Raw genomic sequence first — 20947 nt, 5'->3', positions numbered from 1 at the left:
AGTCAACACTGAGAACCTCCCAGGTGCTCAGCACCCAATGGGGATACAGCCATGAACAAGGTGGACAGATACTAAGAAGGGATTGCTTTCCTTCATTCACTCACAAATCTGGGCCTTTTTTCAATCTTGTTGGTCCAATAGAGTAACTTACCCATCCTAAATCAATCATCAAGGCCAGGGGAAGAAAACTGCTAATAGGCCTAAATCGGTCCGAGCTCACTCCTAGATCTGGGGTCAGGTGAACTCCATGGCTGAGAAAGGAGTAGGAAGGAATCCTCTCCAATTTTCTTCGTTGGTTCTTTGGTGAGACTGGGGAGCTGGATGCTGGAGAAAGCAACCAGTGTTAGGAAACCCTGGGTTAGACAAACACATGTGACTTTCATGTTGTGTTCTTTGTCAGGTTTAAAAAGCTGACAGATGTACAGAATAACTACCTGCTGTTGTTTCTGTCTTCCGCGCGATGGGTGGCCTTGAGGCTGGAGCTCATAACCAACCTGGTGACCTTGGTTGTGGCCCTGTTTTTGGTTTTCGGCCTTTCCTCTGCCTCCTATTCCTATAAAGCCATGGCTATCAGCCTCGTCCTACAGGTGAGGGGAGGGCTCTCAGACAGCGGGGCGGGGGGCAGGGAGGAGGCTGTTAGTGGGCTGTGGCCTGTGGGCAGACTCAGGGCTCTGTGGGGCTTTGGTTACACCTTGGCTTTTGGCCAATTGTGACCTTATGAACTGGAGGCTTGGCTTTCTGAATCTGCAGGTTTGTTCTGTTTCCTTGTCACTTCCCAACTGGGAAGCCTATATTGAAAGGTATTTAACAGAATCATAGAATATTGGGATTCTATATGAATATAGAAGAGGAGCCCAGAGACAGCAGAGTCCAACCTTCCTATAGTGTAAATGGGGAAACTGAGGCCCAGAGAGGGGAAGGAACTGTCTGAATGCACAGAGCTTTAGAAGCAGAGCCAGGGCAAGGCCATTGACCTCTTGGTTTCCTGTGGTGTCTTTTTTACTTTACTATACATACCCTGAGTCAGTTGTCACTTTTCTGAGCTATCTGGGGAGGCTATTTAAAATGTAAGTTTCCCAGTTCTCCTCTGGGGCAGGCCTGTCAGGCTTCAAAGTGCACAGACTTGAACCCGAGTGCTTGGCCCAGCCCGGTGGGCTGATTCAGCTGGGCTCATGGAGCTGACGGGAGGGCCACGCTCCAGAGCACAGGGGAGCGATTCAGAGTCAGGTCCTGGTTGGGCGGGGTCTTGGAATCTAATTTTTAAAATGGGTTCTTGAGGGGACCCTGGTGTAGAAGCTTTGCATGTCTCATGGCCTGAATTCTTCCATGCCCAGAATCAGGGCCAAGCCTTATGTCCACAAAGTCCTGGGGAACGGCTCTCCACGGAGGGCTGGGAGGCTAGTTTGGAAACTCAGGAAACCATGCGTACACAGTTCCATTGGCACTCTCTCCCACGGGGGTAGTCATTAACCATCCTCTCTCATTCTTTCTCTCTTACTGGACTTGGGTCTTGTGTGCCCCATGCTGAGGCATCCTTTTGGGTGCAGAGGGGCTCTTTCCTGCTCCTTGTTGAACCCTGTGGCAGACACACATGTGTGCTGTGCCCACATGGCCATGCCTGTGTGCAGACTCTTCCACGGGTGCGCAGGCCATGCAGGTGGCTGTGTGGTGCTCATGCCCACAGATAGCAGCCCCAGGCCGTAAGTGGGCAGTTGGGGAGCTTGTATTGAGCCCATGCCCTGCTGGACACTTGCTGTGCTTCTTCCATTTAACTGTCACCACATTCCATGAGATGCGGCCAAGTGGTTAAGAACATATGGTTTAGAAGGTGCAGGTTCTCAACAGGCTCTGTGCCTTATCACCTATGTGACTTTGGGGAAATCTGTTACCCTCCTTACTCCTTTTATGAAAGGGAGATCATAAAAGTTCTGGAATCATGGACTTGTGAGTAATATCTGTAAACTCAAAGGTTCATACATGTTAAAAACCTTGGCTCAGAATAAATGCTGGATGAACGTTCCCTATTATGGTTCCCAGCTTACAGATAGGAAGCTAGAGTCTCCAGAGTTACTTTGCCTGTGCTCCCACAGTTACTGAGAGACAGGTTTGTCCATGGTGGGACACACTCTTCTCTCTCTTTCTCGCTTTCTCTGACACACAAATACATAAACACACACCTGTACACACACAAGCACATGTGCATGTAGCCCACTGCAGAATTACCCCGAGCCTTCCAGAACTCTGGGGAGAGGCCCCACGCTGGAGTCCTGGGGGACACGAGTCACTAAGGACATGCCCCCTGCCTGGTGAACGCTATGCCTTGGTTATCTGGTGCTGGAGCAAAAAGTGGGTGGAGGCTTAGCTCTCCCAGGTGCATCATGTATACGGGTGTTTGCTCAAGGTTGACCAGTTGTCCCACCACAGGACACCAAGGAGGAGCTCTGCCAGGGGGCCTGAGGACTTAAAGAATGGCCCCAGGTTCATCCTTTCTTCTCAATGTCTGATGTTCTGTTTGAGTGTCTAATTTCTATTCTGGGTAACAACTTCTCAGCTCCCCTGCCTTGCCCATCCACTCTCTTCAGTTTAGCGGCTCAGTCATGTCTGACTCTCTGTGACCCCATGGACTGTAGCCTGCCAGGCTCCTCTATCCATGGAGATTCTCCAGGCAAGAATAGTGGAGTGGGTTGCCATGCCCTCCTGCAGGGGATCTTCCCAGCCCAGGGATCAAACCCAGGTCTCCAGCATTGCAGGAAGATTATTCACCATCTGAGCCACAAGGGAAGTCCAAGAATACTGGAGTGGGTAGCCTCTCCCTTTTCCAGGGGAACTTCTTGACCCAGGAATTGAATTGGGGTCTCCTTCATTGCAGGTAGATTCTTTACCAGCTGAGCTACCAGGGAAGCCCCCACTCCAGAGTGATCTTTAATTTTGGTTTTCCTCATGTCATCACCTTGGTTAGACCCTCTAGAGACTCCGTGTCTCTTTATGCACTAGACCTAAGCCATCGACTTACATTCCAGGCCCTTAAATCTAGCCCTAGACCCCACATACACTCTCTTCTCTGGTCAGACTTTGACTCCTGCATGTACTCTGGAGGAAATTTAGGCTTTGGGAGGCAGGTATCACACACAATGTTGCTTTGTAGCCCTGAGAGATTTCTTAGTAAATATTAGAGATACTTTTGGTTATAAGCCAAAACAAGTCATATAACCAGTTCAAAATGGCCTTAGCAATCTGGGAACTTATTACCTGATGTGACCAGAAGGCTGAGGTAGGGCTGTCCTCTGTTGGCTAATTTACTGGGTTATCATGACACCATGATCTTTGATTTTTCTGCTCTGACATCCGCAGTCTGACTTTATCCTCAGGATTGTCTACTCGAGTTCACAGAATGGCTGCTCAGCCCCAAATAACTCATCCTCATCCAGAAACTGCTTAACGCTGGAGAGGAGAGAACTTTTTCCATGTGCCCCCTTGTAAGAACAAGGAGTCGTTTCCTAGAATACTCACATCTGAGTTTTCCTTGTGCTTCATTGGCCAGAATTGTGTCATGGCTCACTGCTAAACCAGTCATTGGCGAGAGGATAGGGGTTAATAGGATCGGTTTGAAGTAACCAAGCCTCCCTGGAATTTCAGGCTGCCAGACACCCGAACATAACAGAAGGTGTGTCTGCAAGGAAGGAAGATGGGACCGGCTGTTGATAGGTAGTCAACTGTGTATGGTATCCTTTCCCAGCTCAGCGTCATTTCTTGATGGTGGCCTCTTCTCTGACTTAGACAGGTTTTCCGTCCCTAGCCTCCCTAGCCCATACGTACCCTTTGCTTTATCCACAGTCACATGGCCTGAGGAGCCCTGAATGGATGATGCCATTTTACTACTGTCAAGACTGTCCTTCTACTAGAACACTTGTCTCCACCCATGTTTAGCTGGCTAAATCCCACCTCTCCTTAAAAACGTACCTCCAGTGCCACCCTCTCCAGCAAGCCTACCCAGTGGCCCTCGTCTAGTGACTGTCCTGTGGCCGTGACGGAGCTGTATGCTGACTCTATCATGCTTCTCTATGGACCTGTCTTTCTCCCCATTCTCCTGGGTGCTCCTTGAGGGCAGGGCCTGGGTCTGCTGCACTTTAAGCATGGAGCCTGGCCCAGCACCTCCATCAGAGTTTGTTGACTGGCTGTGTAAGAGAGTTGTTGCCTGGCACCTTCTGCATGGCCTGAGGGGTGCAGAGCATCAAAACTGGGGCCCCCATTCCAGCTCTGCCTCTGGTTTCTGGGTGATTCTGTGTGTATCACTTCCTCTCTCTGGGCCTCCGTTTCCTCATCTGTGGTGCCTCCGATTCCTAAGAATTCCTGAGACTCCTCTTAGTCTGGGTTTCTCTGAAGGCAGAGCCCGAGACAAGGACTCAGATGCAGATAGATTATTTGTGAGATGCTCCCTAGAAAGAACCAAGGAGCAGGAGCATGCGACAGGGAAGGAGGAATTGCACTGCAGGAGTGTGTCATTGAGAGTCATTGCTCTATGACCAACTAACAGGATTGCTCAACTAACAGGATTGTCCCTGAAGGGCAAGAGATAGGAGACTTTATCTAGTGGCTCTTTTCCCCACTAGGAGAGGGTTGCTCCCAAGGGCTGTAACTCCCATGTTTCTGGGCTGCACCTGGGCTGAGTGGGCTCCTGTGGTATGGACAAAGTTTTCGAACAGAAAACCGAGGGTTCCTGAGGTGAAACAGGCTTGGTGGGATTCTCTCCTCCAGCGGCCCACCACAGCTGCAGCCACACCCAGAAGTAGCTCAGCGGGGCACCGGAGGTACCTGCTCCTTCCCTGAAGGGGAAGTTGTCTTGGTTTGAGGAGCTACTCAGGAGGAATGGCAATTTCCCACCTTTGGAAGCGGTGAGAACCTGCGCTCACCCCTACAGCCTGCTAGTCAGATGCTTCTCCTTTGTTCCAGGTGGCGTCCAACTTCCAGGCCAGTGTCCGGATTTGTTCAGAGGCAGAGGCGTACTTGACAGCTGCGGAGAGGATACTACAGTACATGAAGGTGGGACACAGGTCTGGGCTTTGTGCAGGGAGATGTGGAAGTCTCACATCCAGCCTCTGCAAGCCCCAGCACCTCCGGGGCCCTGAGATTTTCCCAGGAGGCAGCTGGCTTCTGGTCCTTCCCCCTCAACTCCCCAGCACGGTATACATCATCTCTCAGAAGCTCTTCCACACCCATCAGTTCATTTTGACTACATCCCTCATGGCACTCTTAGATGTAGATGGAATGATCTGCTCTTTTTAGAAGAGAGAGGTTTGCTCGAATATAATAATGATGATAACAATAATAATTGTTATTAATATTGCTTCTATTTATGTCATAGTACTTAAGAATCCAGATTCTGTAAACAGATCACCTGGGTTCAGGTCTAAGCTTTGCTCCTTGAGTCAGCTGTGCAACCCTGTGACTTATTCAGCCTCTCGGCTCCCCACTGATGAAATGAGACAGACCTCAGTATCTGTGTCATTGGGTTGTTACAAAGATTAGATCACATCCTATGTAAATCACTTAGTGCAGTGCCTGGCCCATAGTAAAGGCTCAGTATAATGATATCTAGTTTATTTCATGGAATCACAAAACAACTTAATATGGTTAGCTGAATTATTATCCCAATATCCAGAGGAGGAATCTTCCCCCCCAATCCAGCCACCTTGCTCAATGCAGAGTTGTGGGCTTAGAGTCAGGCAGCCCTGGGTTTGAGTCTCCGGTCATCCACCCATCAGCTGTGTGATCTTAACATGTCATCTGACCTGTGTGAGCCTCTATTTCCTTGCCTGTGAAATCATTTAAAATTGCCTACCTCTATGTATAGGAATAGAGAGAAATTGTCTGCCCAAGGGCTCTGAGCTCTAAAACACAACCCACAGGAGTAAGCTAACTCTGCTGTCCCGGTTATCATTATTCTGGATTCTGTGTCTGTAGAGCCTCACATGGTAAATTAGAGTTTTCTATGTTAATAACATGGGAACTTACCAATATGGTTTCTCACTCTTTGGGGATAAAATCATGTGCATTTCAGGTGATTGGGGGTGGAATGCTCCTCTGATTACATGGCGGTGGCTCAACCCTGGTTCAAGGGCAGGCTGGGATGGTTCACACACCCAACACCTAGAGGCCAGTGAGTCAGCAGGGGATGGGCAGAAATGGATAATCATTGATTTCTTTTTCTCTCTTTGAAAACGAGATGTGTGTCCCTGAGGCTCCTTTACACATAGAAGGCGTGAACTGTCCTCATGGGTGGCCACAGAATGGGGAAATCACATTCCAGGATTACCAGATGAAATACAGAGACAACACGCCTATTGTTCTCCATGGCCTCAACCTGACGATTCACGGCCAGGAAGTGGTGGGCATCGTGGGAAGGACAGGCTCTGGTGAGCTCAGCGTCCAGGACATGCCCTGTCTTCAACGTTGGATTTGGGTGTCAGACTTGTCTTCAGACATGTGTTGACTCAGTGACCCTACATAGTTACTGGGGCCTCATTTTGTGCTAGAAGAACAAAATCCATAGTCACTGCTGTTGTGGGATTCCAGTGGAGGGGACAGATGTTGACAGGTCATCAAATAAGGAATGGAAAAGATCGCCTTGGTGGTGAAGGCCCTGGGGAAGGAGACGGGTGGTGTTAACAGAGCCACAGAGTTGGACCCTTGAACTACAGTGGCCTGGACTCTGAGGCCAATGTTTGAGGAGAGATGGAAGGGTGAACAGGGTGCAGGAACGAGTGCTTCCTGCAGGGGGCGTTCAGGGCTCTGCAAGGGTGAAGACCTGCTTGCCTGGGCTTCCCTGGCGGCTCAGATGGTCAAGAATCTGCCTGCAATGCAGGAGACCCAGGTTCGACCCCTGGATCTGGAAGATCCCCTGGAGAAGGAAATGGCAGCCCATTCCAGTGTTCTTGCCTGGAGAATCTCATGGGCAGAGGATCTTGGTGGGCTACAGTCCATGGGATCACAGAGTCGGACAGGACTGAATGACTAACACTTTGGTCTTTCTTCCTTTTCTTCTCCCCTCCTCCTCTAGACCACCTCCTTCTCCACCTGCCTCTCCCTACTTCCTTTCTCCTGGCTGACTTCTTCCCTCTCTTCCTCTCGTCACTTTTGGGAGCTCTGACCCAAGGGTATTCACCCCCTTCCACTTTTTGCCTTGTTCAGACCCCGGCCTTGGGCTCCAGGGGCTGCCTCCTCCAGGTAGCCCCCCAGGATGACCGGAGCCTCCCAAGTCTCTGTCTCCTCAGGCCCCTGCAGGCCTTGTACTGCTGCAAAGTGAAGAGGTCCCAGCTGTGTTCCTTCATGTGCTTTTCCCTTTCCGTTTCTCACCTGTAGCTGGGCTGAGAGGGCTAGGTCTGACGTAGAGCCACTCTCAAGCAGAGATGGTCCAATTGACTGAATTCATCCAGTAGGTATTTAGCAAGCCCCTACTATATGCCAGGCCTGGAAACACAAAGGTGAACAAGACACGTGGCTGCCCCTCACATCGACCTTACCTTTTAGAGCAGAGGTTGAAAACTCAGATGCACGTGATGGGCCTGGGGTGTGAGGAAAGGAGGGAGGGGAGGGCAGCGCATTGAACTTGAATACTGTCCCCTCTTAAGGAAGCAGCTACGCTTGGCTCCAGCTGTCTGTTGCCTGAGGGGATATGGGCCCAGCGTCACCCATTTTACTGACTCTCAAAGAGAATCATGCAATTTGAGCTTTTATATGCTGGCTCTTTGGATTTTTTTTTTTTTTTTTTAATGCTGGCAAAGAGTTTAAAAAGCAGCAATAACACCGTGTGTGTGTGTGTGTGTGTGTGTGTGTGTGTGTGTGTGTGTGTGTAAAACAAGACTTGTGTGTGGGCTGGATTTACCCAGGAGCTCCATTCATGCCCTCTGGTTGAGGCAGTAAGAGCTGCTCATGGTTTCAGGCACCGCTTGGGGTGGAGACTGGAGACTCCGAGCCTCTTCTGCCCTCTCTGGTTCGTGATGACAAGGAGTGGGTCACGGGGAGGGGAGTCTGGGGTGGACAGCAGGTTTGACCTGTGTGCCCCTCCTGAAGACTCAGGAGACAGAGCCCCGCTTATTCTTGCCCTGCAGGGAAGTCCTCCTTGGGGGTGGCTCTTTTCCGCCTGGTAGAACCAGCCAGTGGCCGCATCCTCATCGACGGCGTGGACATCTGCAGCCTTGGCCTAGAGGACCTGCGGTCCAAGTTCTCGGTTATCCCTCAAGATCCAGTCCTGCTGTCAGGGACCATCAGGTGAGCGCTGGGCTGAGGCAGCCTGTGCGGAGGACAGTCTCCCAGCAGGAGTCACTGGGCGGATCCCTAGGGTTGGGCTGCCTCTTGTCACCTGTGGCCAGAGTCCCAGTTTCTGGGCCTCTGCTCTCTCCTTGGTGGGAGAAGAGATGTCCCTGAGGAATGAATGAGGCCTGGATACACACAAGAACACTTTGTAATCAAAAGGCCTAAACAAAAGGCCTAATTTTAATTTTTTAATTTTTATTTATTTATTTATTTTTAATTTTAATTTTTAAAAACCCTGATGGGATTGGTCAGATTTCAGATCACTATCAGTGTTTGCTCTGTGGTTGACCACATCTTTCCATGTCTGGATGTGGTTTATTCTCTTCTCTCTCCCACTGGATAAGGCCAACGGGACTGTTTAAGCTGGATGTTTGCCATCCAGGCAGTCCCATCAGTGAGGCAGATAGAACTGGGTCTCTGACCTTCTCTCCACACTTTCTGTTTCCTCTGAAGGCAATCTGGAGATCATCCAGGTTAGGGCTGCTGCTTGATTGTGCTCCTCAGGCATGTGGGAGTCCAAGGTATGGAATCTGTAGAAGGATGAGGCGTGAAAATGCAGCTGGATGCCTCATATACAGGGCATTTATCTTAGAGGCAAGAGGATAGACTAATCACAGAGCTTTAGTTATCCATTTATTTATTTACCCATCATTCATTCATTCCTTCATTCATCTACTTAACCTGCCTTTTCTGAGCCTCTGCCAGGTCCAGACATTGTGCCAGGGACTGGGGACAATTGGATGAATGATCAGTGCCCTTACTCCCCTCAGAAGTTCACATTCAAGGGTGAGGAGAGTTGTAGACGTGTAAGATCTGTCAAGTTATAATATTAATACAAGGATGTAATTTGCTAGATCAGAGATATGAACCAACTAAGGGAACCTAGGAGTAGGACAAACAACTCTGCCTGGGGGAATTCAGAAAGCCTTCCCAGAGAAGTGGGGGAGGCCTTTGAGTAGGGTCTTGAAGGTTAAGTAGAAGACTGCGTGGCAGAAAAAGGGAGGAAAGTCTTTCCAAGGAGAGTGCATACTATGTGCACAGAGAGTTTTGTACCGATTGTGTTGTTTTAGAGGAATGAGATAAAATTTAGTGATGAATTTCTGTGTTAAGGTAGAAGTTGGCCAAAATCTATCATGCCTTGATATAGGAGTAGTAGAAATATGAATTAACATTTATTGAGCATTTAAATGTGCCAGCCCTATACTTTAGTATTCTGTGTCATTGTAGTGTCAGAGCAACTCTGTGAGGTGGGCACTATTATTTTCTAAAAAATGAACTTAGGAAAGTGACTTATTGAAGGAGAAACACACATAAATGGTAAAGATGAGATACAACTCCAGGTAGTTCAACGCCCTAACGAGTGATAGTACCTCCCTTCCCCCGACCACTGCTTGCAGCAGAAAGTATGGACCGGCGTACAGGAGACCTGGGTTCCCCACCTTTTGAGGTTCTGTCTAACCCTGAGTACCTTGATTCCAGCCTGTCTCTCTGACTTGTGGTATGAGCTTGAACAAGGCACTTAACACTGATAAGCCATAAATTTTCTCATCAATTAAAGAGATATATCTGTCTCATGAGGAAGAGGATGTCAATGATCGCATCTGTGAAAATGCTTTGGAAACTATCAAATACCATGCAAATAGGTCATTCTACCTTCTGCTTCTTCAATCTAGCTGTACACACAAAATGTGTGTTGAACTGGGGAAAGAAAAAGCAGTGGTTAAGAAAGGTTTCAATTGGGACTGAGTGGTCGCGTAACAAGGATGTGTTTATTATGTTTCCTATGCCAAGGGCCGGGCAAACCTTAACGGGCATAAAGTTCAATTAGATCCAAATATGATGTTAGTTGCCCGGATGATTCGTTAGGATTCCTTCTCTGCAAGAGACATAAAAAACAACCGTACCACAACGAGATACCACCTTATACCTACTAGACTAGCAATAATAAGAAAAGAAAAAGGAACATAACAGGTGTTGGCAAGAATGTTGAGAAATTGGAACCCTCATGAACTATTGGTGGGAATGTAAAATAGCACAGCCACTGTGGAAAACAATTTGGCAGCCAGAGAGTTCCAGAAAAACAGCTATTTCTGCTTTATTGACTATCCAAAAGCCTTTGACTGTGTGGATCACAGTAAACTGTGGAAAATTCTGAAAGAGATGGGAATACCAGACCACCTGACCTGCCTCTTGAGAAACCTGTATGCAGGTCAGGAAGCAACAGTTAGAACCGGACATGGAATAACAGACTGGTTCCAAATGGGAAAAGGAGTACGTCAAGGCTGTATATTGTCACCCTGCTTATTTAACTTATATGCAGAGTACATCATGAGAAATGCTGGGCTGGAGGAAGCACAAGCTGGAATCAAGATTGCTGGGAGAAATATCAATAACCTCAGATATGCAGATGACACCACCCTTATTGCAGACAGTGAGGAAGAATTAAAGAGCCTCTTGATGAAAGTGAAAGAGGAGAGTGAAAAAGTTGGCTGAAAGCTCAACATTCAGAAAACTAGGATCATGGTATCCGGTCCCATCACTTCATGGCAAATAGATGGGGAAACAGTGGAAACAGTGGCTGACTTTATTTTTCTGGGCTCCAAGATCACTGCAGATGGTGACTGCAGCCATGAAATTAAAACATGCTTACTCCTTGGAAGGAAAGTTATGACCAACCTAGACAGCATATTAAAAAGCAGAGACATTACTTTGCCAACAAAGGTCTGTCTAGTCAAGGCTATGGTTTTTCCAGTGGTCATGTATGGATGTGCGAGTTGGACTATAAAGAAAGCTGAGCGCCGAAGAATTGCTGCTTTTGAACTGTGGTGTTGGAGAAGATCCTTGAGAGTCCCTTGGACTACAAGGAGATCCAACCAGTCCATCCTAAAGGAGATCAGTCCTGGGTGTTCATTGGAAGGAGTGATGTTGAAGCTGAAACTCCAATACTTTGGCTACCTGATGCAGAGAGCTGACTCATTTGAAAAGGCCCTAATGCTGGGAAAGATTAAGGGCAGGAGGAGAAGGGGACAACAGAGGATGAGATGGTTGGAATCACCAACTCAATGGACATGGGTTTGGGTGGACTCCGGGAGTTGGTGATGGACAGGGAGGCGTGCTGTGGTTCATGGGGTCGCAAAGAGTCAGACACGACTGAGCAACTGAACTGACTGAATTGAACTGAACTGAACTGACTAGTTAAATATGGAATTATCATATGATCCACCAAATCATATGAAATAATTAAATTTGAAATAATTAAATTTCAAGAATCAAATCTACAGATTTGAAAGAATTATCACAGAATTGAAAGCAGGGCTTAACAGATATTTGTATACCAGTGCTTATGACCTTATTTAGAATAGCCAGAAGGTAGAAACAATCCAAATGTCCATTGACAGATGAGTGGATAAAGAAAATGTGATCTATACAAACTGTGGTATATTATTCAATTAGAAACAAATGAAAAATTGATATATGATACAACATGGATGGATCTTGAAAGCATTATGCTAAGTGAAGTAAGCCAGATGTAGGATGCTTCAGTTATGTCCTACCCTTTGTGACCCCATGGACTGTAGCCTGCCAGGCTCCTCTGTCCATGGGATTCTCCAGGCAAGAATACTGGAGTGGGTTGCCATGCCCTCCTCCAGGGGATCTTTCCCAACCCATGGGATTGAATTGAGTCTTTTATGTCTACCTGTATTGGCAGGTGGGTTCTTTACCACTAATGCCACCTGGGAAGCTCCAAATATTGTATATTTCCACTTAAGTGAGATACCAGGAATAGGCAAATTTGTAGAAACAGAAAGTAGAAAAGAGATTACCAGGAGGAAGGGGAGGGAGAACATTCAATCAGCAGAGTTTTTATTGGTGTTGATGAGTTTTAGTGGATTGTTACATGACATTGTAAATGTATTGAACACCACTGAATTCTACAATTACAGTTAAAGTGATAAATATTATGTTGTGTATATGCTAACACACACAGAGACGCGCACACACACCCCAGATGGCTTAAGCTAAAAGAACCTCTGGGATCACAAGACAGGAAGGCCAAGGTTGACTCAAAGGACCAATATCCCCTTCAGTCTGCCTCAGCTTCATCCTTGGGCTCCACTGTGGGCCTCCATGTCTCCTTTTTCCGAGGCAAGATGGTTGTAGCCTCACTTGTTCAGTTGGTGAGAAAGTAGAAGCCCCTTTTCTGGTGATTGTTGTCCAAGTCCTGAGATACGCTCTGATTGCTTACCTTCCCCACCCCTCAGCCAATTGCTGCGGCCAGGGGTTACCACCTTCTGGCTTGCTTACACCCGAGTCTTTGCTCCGCCCTGAGCTGGTGGTAGAGCCCCACCTGGACCACACAGGCTTGATGGCTAGGAAGGAGGCGGCCCCCAAACAAGACCTGGGAGCTGCTGCCTGCAGAAGGAAGGGGTACTGGCAAGGCACAGGAAGCCCACTTGTGGGAGTTTGATGAGTTTCTCTGGATCCAATAATCCAGCTCTAACCATCCTGACTACCCTGGTGGCTCAGATGGCAAAAAGTCTGCCTGCAATGCAATACACCTGGGTCCAATCCCTGGCTCCGGAAGATCCCCTGAAGAAGGAAATGGCAACCTACTCCAGTATTCTAGACTGGAAATTCCATGGACAGAGGAGCCTGGTGGGCTTACAGGCCATGGGGTCCCAAAGAGCTGGACACGACTGAGCGAGTTTCACTGACCCAACCATCCTCAGTCACGTGCTCTGTGGGGTGCAGACGACTCAATGGGCAAGTGTGCTTCTTGAACGCTTCTCTTCCTCTCCCGAGACAGGTTCAACCTGGACCCCTTTGACCGCTGCACAGACAAGCAGATCTGGGATGCCTTGGAGAGGACGTTCCTGAACAAGACGGTGAGTAAGTGCGAGGCTGAATTCTTGGCCCTGCTGGTCCTCGGGGCTCCTCTACTGTGGTATGCCAGGTGCTGCGTGGATGAAATCATCTCATGGGGATGAGGTGGTTTGAGATCCCTAGATAAAGGCTGATGATGCCAGTAGTAAGCCAGGCGGGTACCAGCTCAGGGCAAGCGGGTACAGCTTTGTTGTTCTGGTGCTTACTGTCAGGAGAGACTCAGATGGGACAAGTGCTGTGCAGGTAGTGATGAGAACTGCAGACACCGCAGTGGGTGGCCAGCCACGGCCTCTGTAGAGATGCACATTTGACAAAGCAAATGCTGAGGGGGCAGCTGGGCACCGATCTTTGAGAGAACATTCCAGGTATAAAAACTAGCAGGTGCAAAGACCTTGTGAGGGGAACTGGATGGGCAGAGCTGGGGAGGAGAAAGGCCAGTGTCTGGAGTGTAGAGACAGGGGCAGGGAGGGAGTGTCATGACAGGACAGGAGAGGAACGAGGGGGTCAGTTTTAGAACTCATCCCACAGTGGCCCACGGGCGTCTTCCTCCATATCACAGATCTCAAAGTTGCCGCAAGGCCTGCAAGCAGAAGTTGTGGAAAATGGCTCGAACTTCTCCGTGGGGGAGCGGCAGCTGCTCTGCATTGCCCGGGCCCTCCTCCGTAGCTCCAAGGTGAGAGCTGGGGGCACGTGAAGGGTCTGGGGGATGCTCGGCTTGGGAAACACACCGCTATCTCTCCCCCAGGCACGTGGGACTCTGGGCGCCGCCCTGGGTTCTGTCCACAAATCCACAAAGGGCTTGATGGTCACTTTCTGCCATTCTGGGCAACCCTGCCTGTAGAAGGGGGGGCGTCTCTGCCCAGGTGCTCTGCACCCTGGCACCCAAACCTAGACTTGAAACATCTCTGCCACAACCAAGCCCCAGTGCACTCCTCCTGCACAAAGCCACAAGGCTAGAGATACAGTCACTCAAAGTCGCCTACTGTGCTTTCCTGTTAAAACTTGGGTGCAGGATATTCCCTCATCTTTATTAGATTTGAGAATCAGATGACACCTGTTCTGGAGCAAAATAACATTTTTTTTTTTTTAAAGTTTCATCCAATAGTGTTTCTTCAGTTCAGTTCAGTTCAGTCTGACTCTGTGACCCCATGGACTGCAGCATGCCAGGCCTCCCTGTCCATCACCAACTCCCGGAGTTTACTCAAGCTCATCTCCATTGAGTCAGTGATGCCATCCAACCATCTCATCCTCTGTCATCCCCTTCTCCTTCCACCTTCAATCTTTCCCAGCATCAGGGTCTTTTCAAATGAGTTAACTCTTCGCATCAGGTGGCCAAAGTATTGGAGTTTCAGCTTCAACATCAGTTCTTCCAATGAATATACAGGACTGATTTCCTTTAGGATGGACTGGTTGGATCTCCTTGCAATCCAAGGGACTCTCAAGAGCCTTCTCCAACACCACAGTTCAAAAGCACCAATTCTTCAGCACTCAGCTTTTTTTATAGTGCAACTCTCACATCCGTACATGATTACTGGAAAAACCATACATAACCTTGACTAGATAGACCTTTGTTAGCTTAAAATTTTCCAAATATTGCAGGTACTACAGGGGCTACTTAGGAGCCATCTTTCCCTCACAGGTGAGGCTATGTACACACATACATACACACACCTCCACACTCACACATGTGTATGTACTTGCACACACACGCACATGCAATACACGACATGGTCAGTTAAAGAGCAGTGCAAAAATTGTTGGTGCGACAGGCAGAGCTGTGGGGAAGAGCAGACAGAGCTCGACGGGCCTGGAGCAGGGAGGTTTCAGAGGAGGGACTTTCCCCTCTTGCTAAGAGAGAGGGGTGACAGGACTGGCAATGTGTAGGTAGCGTTTTCTTAACCTCTCGGTTCCTTATTTTGGTTACTTAGCCACTTGGTGTGAAGACTGCTTTCTCTAGATTGTTTTCTAAGTTTGTGTCATCACTTTATGATTGTTGTCATATCTCTGTACCACCTATCCCATGATTTACTTGTGATGCCCCGTGCAGGAGCAAAAATCACACTTTCTATGCCAATTAAATTCTTCCAATGCATTTTTAAAAAAACTTTTAAATTTTGTGTTGGGGTATAGCTGATTAACAATGTTATGATAGTTTCAGGAGAACAGCAAAGGGATTCAACCATACGTATACATATATCCATTCTCCCCCAAACCCCCCTCCCATTCAGGCTCATAACATTGAGCAGAGTTCCTTTTGCTACACAATAGGACCTTGTTGTTTATCCATTTTAAATATAGCCGTGTGTACATGTCCATCCCCAGCCCTCTAACTATCCCTTCTCCCCTTTCTTCCTCCCCCTGAAACCAAAAGTTTGTTCTCTAAGTCTGCTAGTGTCTTTCTGTTCTGTAAGTTCTTTTGTATCACTTCTTTTTAGATTCCACATATAAGGGATGTCATATGTCTCCTTCTCTTACTTCACTCAGTATGACAATGCCTAGGGCCATCCATGTTGCAGCAAATGGCATCTGATGCATATTGTTAATGAAAGAAATACAAACATGTTAAAGTACAAAGTGCATTTACCCACATACTAGCTACACCATCTTTTCTGCCACCTAGGATGTGTGCTTGCCTGTCCTGAGAGGGACATTGCTCCACCTTAATTCAGACAAATAGGAAGGCAGTTCATAAGACAGGAAGTTGCCACTGGGACATTTTCACTTTCAAGAACTTAATTTTCTGGTCACTAAAGAAGGCGTCCCTGGTAGTTCAGATTGTAAAGAATCTGCCTGCAATGCAGGAGACGGGTTCTATCCCTGGGTTGGGAAGATCCCCTGGAGGAGGAAATGGCAACCCACTCCAGTATTCTTGCCTGGAGAATCCCATGGACAGAGGAGCCTGACGGGCTGCAGTCAATGGAATCGCAAAGAGTCAGACACGACTAAGCTACTAACAGACATGAAGTATAGTTAGTTCTTGGTTGAGACTTAACATTCTCTTCATAATGTGATGGATAACTTAGAGCTCCAAGTGGGTTTCGAACCGAGTCCAAAGATCTCTTTTTCCAGCTGAGGTACTAGGCAGATTAGTGGTCACCCCAGGACTAGACCCAGGGTTGAGTCTGAGGAGGCTGCCTTCACCCCTGTTTCTTATCCACCAGATCATCCTTATTGATGAGGCCACAGCCTCCCTCGACTTGGAGACGGACGTCCTCATCCAACACACAATCCGTGAAAGTTTCCGGGGCTGCACAGTGCTCATCATCGCACACCGTGTCACCACCATCCTCAACTGCGACCGCATCCTGGTCATGGGCAACGGGATGGTGAGGGGACACCCCCAGGCTGCTGGGAGGATGGCGCCCAGGCCTTCGGATCCCTCAGGGCCAAGCTCAGCTGCACCCCGCTTCCCTCCCCTTCTCTCTCCGCCTCCCAGGTGGTGGAGTTTGACAAGCCTGAGGTCCTGCAGAAGAAGCCGGGGTCCGTGTTCGCAGCCCTGCTGGCAACAGCCAGTACTTCGATGAGCTGAGGAGGAGGGGCTGCGTGGAGGCGGCTGTGGCTGAGCCGGCCATGGCGCAGTGGTTGGAGCCGGGGAGGAGACCGCCGCCTGCAGTCTGCTTCTCCACAAAGCAGGGCTGGGACGTTCTCGAAGTGCTGGTGATGGGCGGGAAAAGGACATTGAGGGAGCACAGCCTGGAGTAGGGCCCTTGCTGGCTCCCCTGGAGACCATGTAGGAATTTCATAATAATGGTAAAGTTTATCACAATTTTCTGATTGGTGTTAAAAGTGTTGTAAGTGGGATAGTGATTTTGTAAAAAAGAAAAAAAAAAAATGAAAAGTCATACTCTCAGTTCTGCTTTCTCTGTGAGCTGGTACTCATTCAGCTACAGGGAACAGAAACGTTCTTAAGCTTTCTGGTAAAGGGGACGTTATTAGCTCATGTAATGGAAAGTTGCAGAAAAAGCTCTGGGTTGAGTGCCATTATCAAAAGGACGTCTGCCGTGCGGGCTCTGCCTTTCCTCACTCAGCCTCACTTTGGTTTGTTGACTTCACTCTCTGGCCTTCTCTCCTCATGGCACAGCACGGCTGCCAGCACCTCGAGGCTCACATTCCACCAGCTCCATACTCCCGGTCCTTTCTCCAGGGATCCCAGCAAAACTCCGGGGCTAAATCTCACTGGGCCAGCTTGAATCCTGTGCTCAGCCGTGAACGAGCTGCATGTTAGGCTGCTGGAATGCAGTGAGGGGCAGGGCCCAAACTGTATGCCCGCACCCGGGCCTGGGGATGGGATCAGCTACCCTGAATCACATAAACGGAGAATGGAGAGGATTGTTTCCCCAAAATAAAATTGGGGTGTTATTACTACATTAGGAAAGAGTGGGCAGCCCCCAAACAGTAGCTGTCTACCATGTGCTTGTTTACTAATTGGAGCATAGATAGGTGAAATAAAGAGTTAACTTATTACTAATACATATGCCAACTGGAAATAAGATCATTTGTGACCTCTGCACCCCTAATGGTTATAGATATATATAAATAGAAAAGGTAATTATTTTCAGTTTACTTCTAGGGAGACCTCATTGTTCGAGGAGAATATGTTTCAAAGTACTTTCCTTTTGTTTTCAGATTAAATTTTGCCCTAAGAAAGATCAATTCAGTAAATGAGGATTTCTTACTCTGTTGCACTGGGGTGGATGACGGGGATGTAATGATGTCCCCGACCTCATGGAATTTGCCCGCCAGAGAGTAAGTAGTGAGTGAAAGTCGCTCAGTAGTGTCTGACTCTTTGTGATCCCATGGACTATACAGTCCATGGAATTCTCCAGGCCAGAATACTGGGGTGGGGTAGCGGTTCCCTTCTTCAGGGAAATCTGCCTAACCCAGGAATCAAACCCAGGTCTCCCACAATGCAGATTGTTTACCAGCTGAGCCACCAAGGAAGCCCTCCCAGAGATAAAATAGTAAGCAAGGAAACAGGAGGCTCTAAAAGCAAGTGACAGGAGGCAAGGGCAGGATTCAGGAGATGGAGGCAGTCGGAGCAAGCTTCTTGGCGGAAGCGATGAGACCAGAAAAATGGACAAAGGTTTGCTCAGAAAACTGTGCCAGGCAGAGAGGAAAATAAGCAAACCCCATGTGGGAATGAACTGTGGCAGGGCTGATTCAATCGCTGGACCCGGAGCTGGTGCCACGTGTGCATCGCCTCTGAGCCGCCTGGTTCTTCGGCAAAACCCGCTTCTCTCCTGAGAGTGTTTCCCAGGTGGACGTCTTCTCTGTCTTAAAAACCCTTTTGTTGAGTGGGTCCTCTTCCCCTCTATCCTTGCGTTTTCCTCCCGGGGCCCCGAAGAGCGGCCGCTCCTGCTCCCAGCCTGGCACAACTCTGCAGTGTCGCAGAGCTGCTCGTCGGCAGGCTGAGGATCACTCTCCTCGCCCGGCGCCGCCGTCTCCCAGAGCTGCCGCGGGGCAGCTGCCTGGGACACATGTGGGAGGGCGCTCCACATTCTTGGTGCTGCTGCCCCATGCCCGACTCCCGGGTCCTTCCCCAGGTCAAAGCTAGCTGCCTGTTTTCCTTCCGTTGGCCAGCAGATGGCAGGCTCTCCCCAAAAATGCGGGGACGGTCCCGCGGGTTCCAGGTCTAGAGCCCCTGAGAACTACTGTTGACCCCTCAGTCAGAGGACGAGAACCAGACAGGTTTCCACTTGGTCTTCAGGGCCTCCTCTCACCTCTCTTCACAGCAGCTTCTCTTCAGGGCGGGTTCTCAGCCTTCCCAGCACACTGGAGTCACCCAAGGTGCTTAAAATATCCTGATGGAGGTCCACCCCTAGGTGTTTTGATTTCATTGGTTTGAGGTAGAGAGTGTACCTTGGGATTTTTAAAGCGGTAAGTGAATCTAATATGCGGCGGAAATTGAGACCCATTGGCTCCAAACAACAATAAAGCAAAACTGTTTGAAAAACTAATATATGATGTTCTGGTTTTTTTTTTTTTTTTAAAAAAACACAATATTGGTAATATTTTATTCCTTAAGTTGAATGATGAATATGAGTTTGTTTTCTTTAATTCTTTATATATTTGGGGGCTATCTGAACTATATTGTAATATAATTTTAAAAATTGAAAAAAAAATTAAAAAAAAGATTTTGGCTGCACTGGTCTTCGTTGCAGCACACAGGCTTTTCTAGTTGCAATGCATGGACTTAGTTGCTCCATGGTATGTGGGATTTTAGTTCCCTGACCAGGGATCGAACCCACATTCTCTGCATTGAAAGGTGAATTCTTAATTATTGGACCACCAGGGAAGTCCCCCCCAACTGATATTTCAAAAATAACCAAAAAAAAAACCAAAAAACAAAAATAACCTAAAAATAATTATGATGAGAGAATGTACTGCTACTTCCTTATATTTACTTAGTGCTATGCTTAGGCACTCAGTCGTGTCTGACTCTTTGCTACTCCATGGACTGTAGCCCTCCAGGCTCCTCGGTCCATGGGATTCTCCAGGCAAGAGTACTGGAGTGGGTTGCCATGCCCTCCTCCAGGGGATCTTCCCAACCCAGGGATCTAACCCAGGTCTCCCGCGTTGCAGGCGGATTCTTTACCATCTGAGTCACTAGGGAAGCCCGTATTTTCGTAATGGTTTGCCATTATTTGTATTTTCAATTACCTTCCTGTGGGGATGGGAGAGTATTTTTAGTGTTCAGGGATCTAAAGGCCTCCATCTGCCCTCAGGGCCTAGGCCCCCTCCTGGTTGAGTGCTGTGGACAGACTTCAACACAAACTATGTGATGTGGATGTGGTCACAGAAACAATAAGCAGATGTACAGATCAAAGGAGACAGTGGTCCGCCTGGCCCTGCCCTGCCCTCTGTCTCTAGCTCTGGACACTATTTTAAGAGAAACACAGCTAAATGGAGACTCTTTGAAGGGTGACCGCTAGGTGACCTGAGCTATGTTGTGAGAGGCACCAGGAAGGAAGAGGGAGTCTTCACTTTCCCTAAGGGCTTCCTCTAGAAACAGCTCCAGAGGGCAGCCCCAGGTCCCCAGGAACAAGCATTCTTCAACTGGAAAGGTCGGGCTAGGAGCTCCCCCTGGCTGGAAGCCTTTTCTGATTCAGACAGTTCTCCCCGGTGTAGGGCAAGGGGCACTGCTGATATTTCCAGGCTCAGAGAGGGTTCCCACAAGACAGTGCGGGCAGGGATTCTGTGTGCATGGGAAATCAGATTGGATAACTTCTAGGGAGTATACAACTCTGGGATGCAATGGTGAACATGATAATGCCAATGGCAGGAGTTCTTTAGCCTCTAGGGCTAAAGCAAACCTTGCCAGGGCAGCTACCCCGACACACTTTCTGATTCAGGAGGTCTGGGTGGGGCTCGAGAATTTGCCTTTCTAACAAGTTCCCAGATGTTGCTGATGCCAGACCCTGCACCATACTCAGAATTCAGGGGTTAGCAAGATGACTCTATCACGTATGGGCTAGACTGCAAAGGTCCAAACCTTTGTTCTAATGTGTTCTCCAAAGTTTCCCCAAAGTTCATTTCTGGGGCACTTTTATTTCTATGACCTTTTTTGGTTCAGACTCCAGAGTCATCCACTTAGACCATGCAGACACTCATTTCCTCCATCACACAGACCCAGAAGGAGAAGTCAGCACTTTCTCTTAATTTCCTTATTCCCTCTGTACCTATGAAAGTGACAGTGATAGTCGCTCAGTGATACAGAGGACTTCAGTGAAGTCTGGGCCAGGGGGGCGTT

The 20947-nt window shown here is 48.4% G+C and overlaps 1 protein-coding gene across 4 annotated transcripts in view; it reads left to right on the top strand.

The window, feature by feature from the left end:
- Positions 1-18049, top strand: part of ABCC11 (ATP binding cassette subfamily C member 11) — an 81404-nt gene extending 63355 nt beyond the window's left edge. For 2 of the 4 annotated variants that reach the window (XM_043898391.1, XM_043898390.1), the window contains 8 exons: positions 401-587; positions 4951-5040; positions 6224-6413; positions 8109-8268; positions 13121-13199; positions 13757-13870; positions 16359-16523; positions 16634-18049. In XM_043898391.1, the coding sequence (XP_043754326.1) occupies positions 401-587; positions 4951-5040; positions 6224-6413; positions 8109-8268; positions 13121-13199; positions 13757-13870; positions 16359-16523; positions 16634-16726 (1078 nt within the window). In that variant the 3' untranslated portion in view covers positions 16727-18049. Of the gene's footprint in view, positions 1-400; positions 588-4752; positions 4809-4950; positions 5041-6223; positions 6414-8108; positions 8269-13120; positions 13200-13756; positions 13871-16358; positions 16524-16633 lie in introns of those variants that run through there. The other 2 variants (XM_043898388.1, XM_043898392.1) reach the window with 2 other exon arrangements.
- The last annotated feature ends 2898 nt before the right edge of the window (positions 18050-20947 follow it).

This window comes from Cervus elaphus, chromosome 4 (genome assembly GCF_910594005.1).
Source record: "Cervus elaphus chromosome 4, mCerEla1.1, whole genome shotgun sequence".
Classification (NCBI taxonomy): domain Eukaryota; kingdom Metazoa; phylum Chordata; class Mammalia; order Artiodactyla; family Cervidae; genus Cervus; species Cervus elaphus.
Note: the sequence above shows the minus strand (reverse complement) of the source record. Positions and strands in the feature narration are given on the sequence as shown.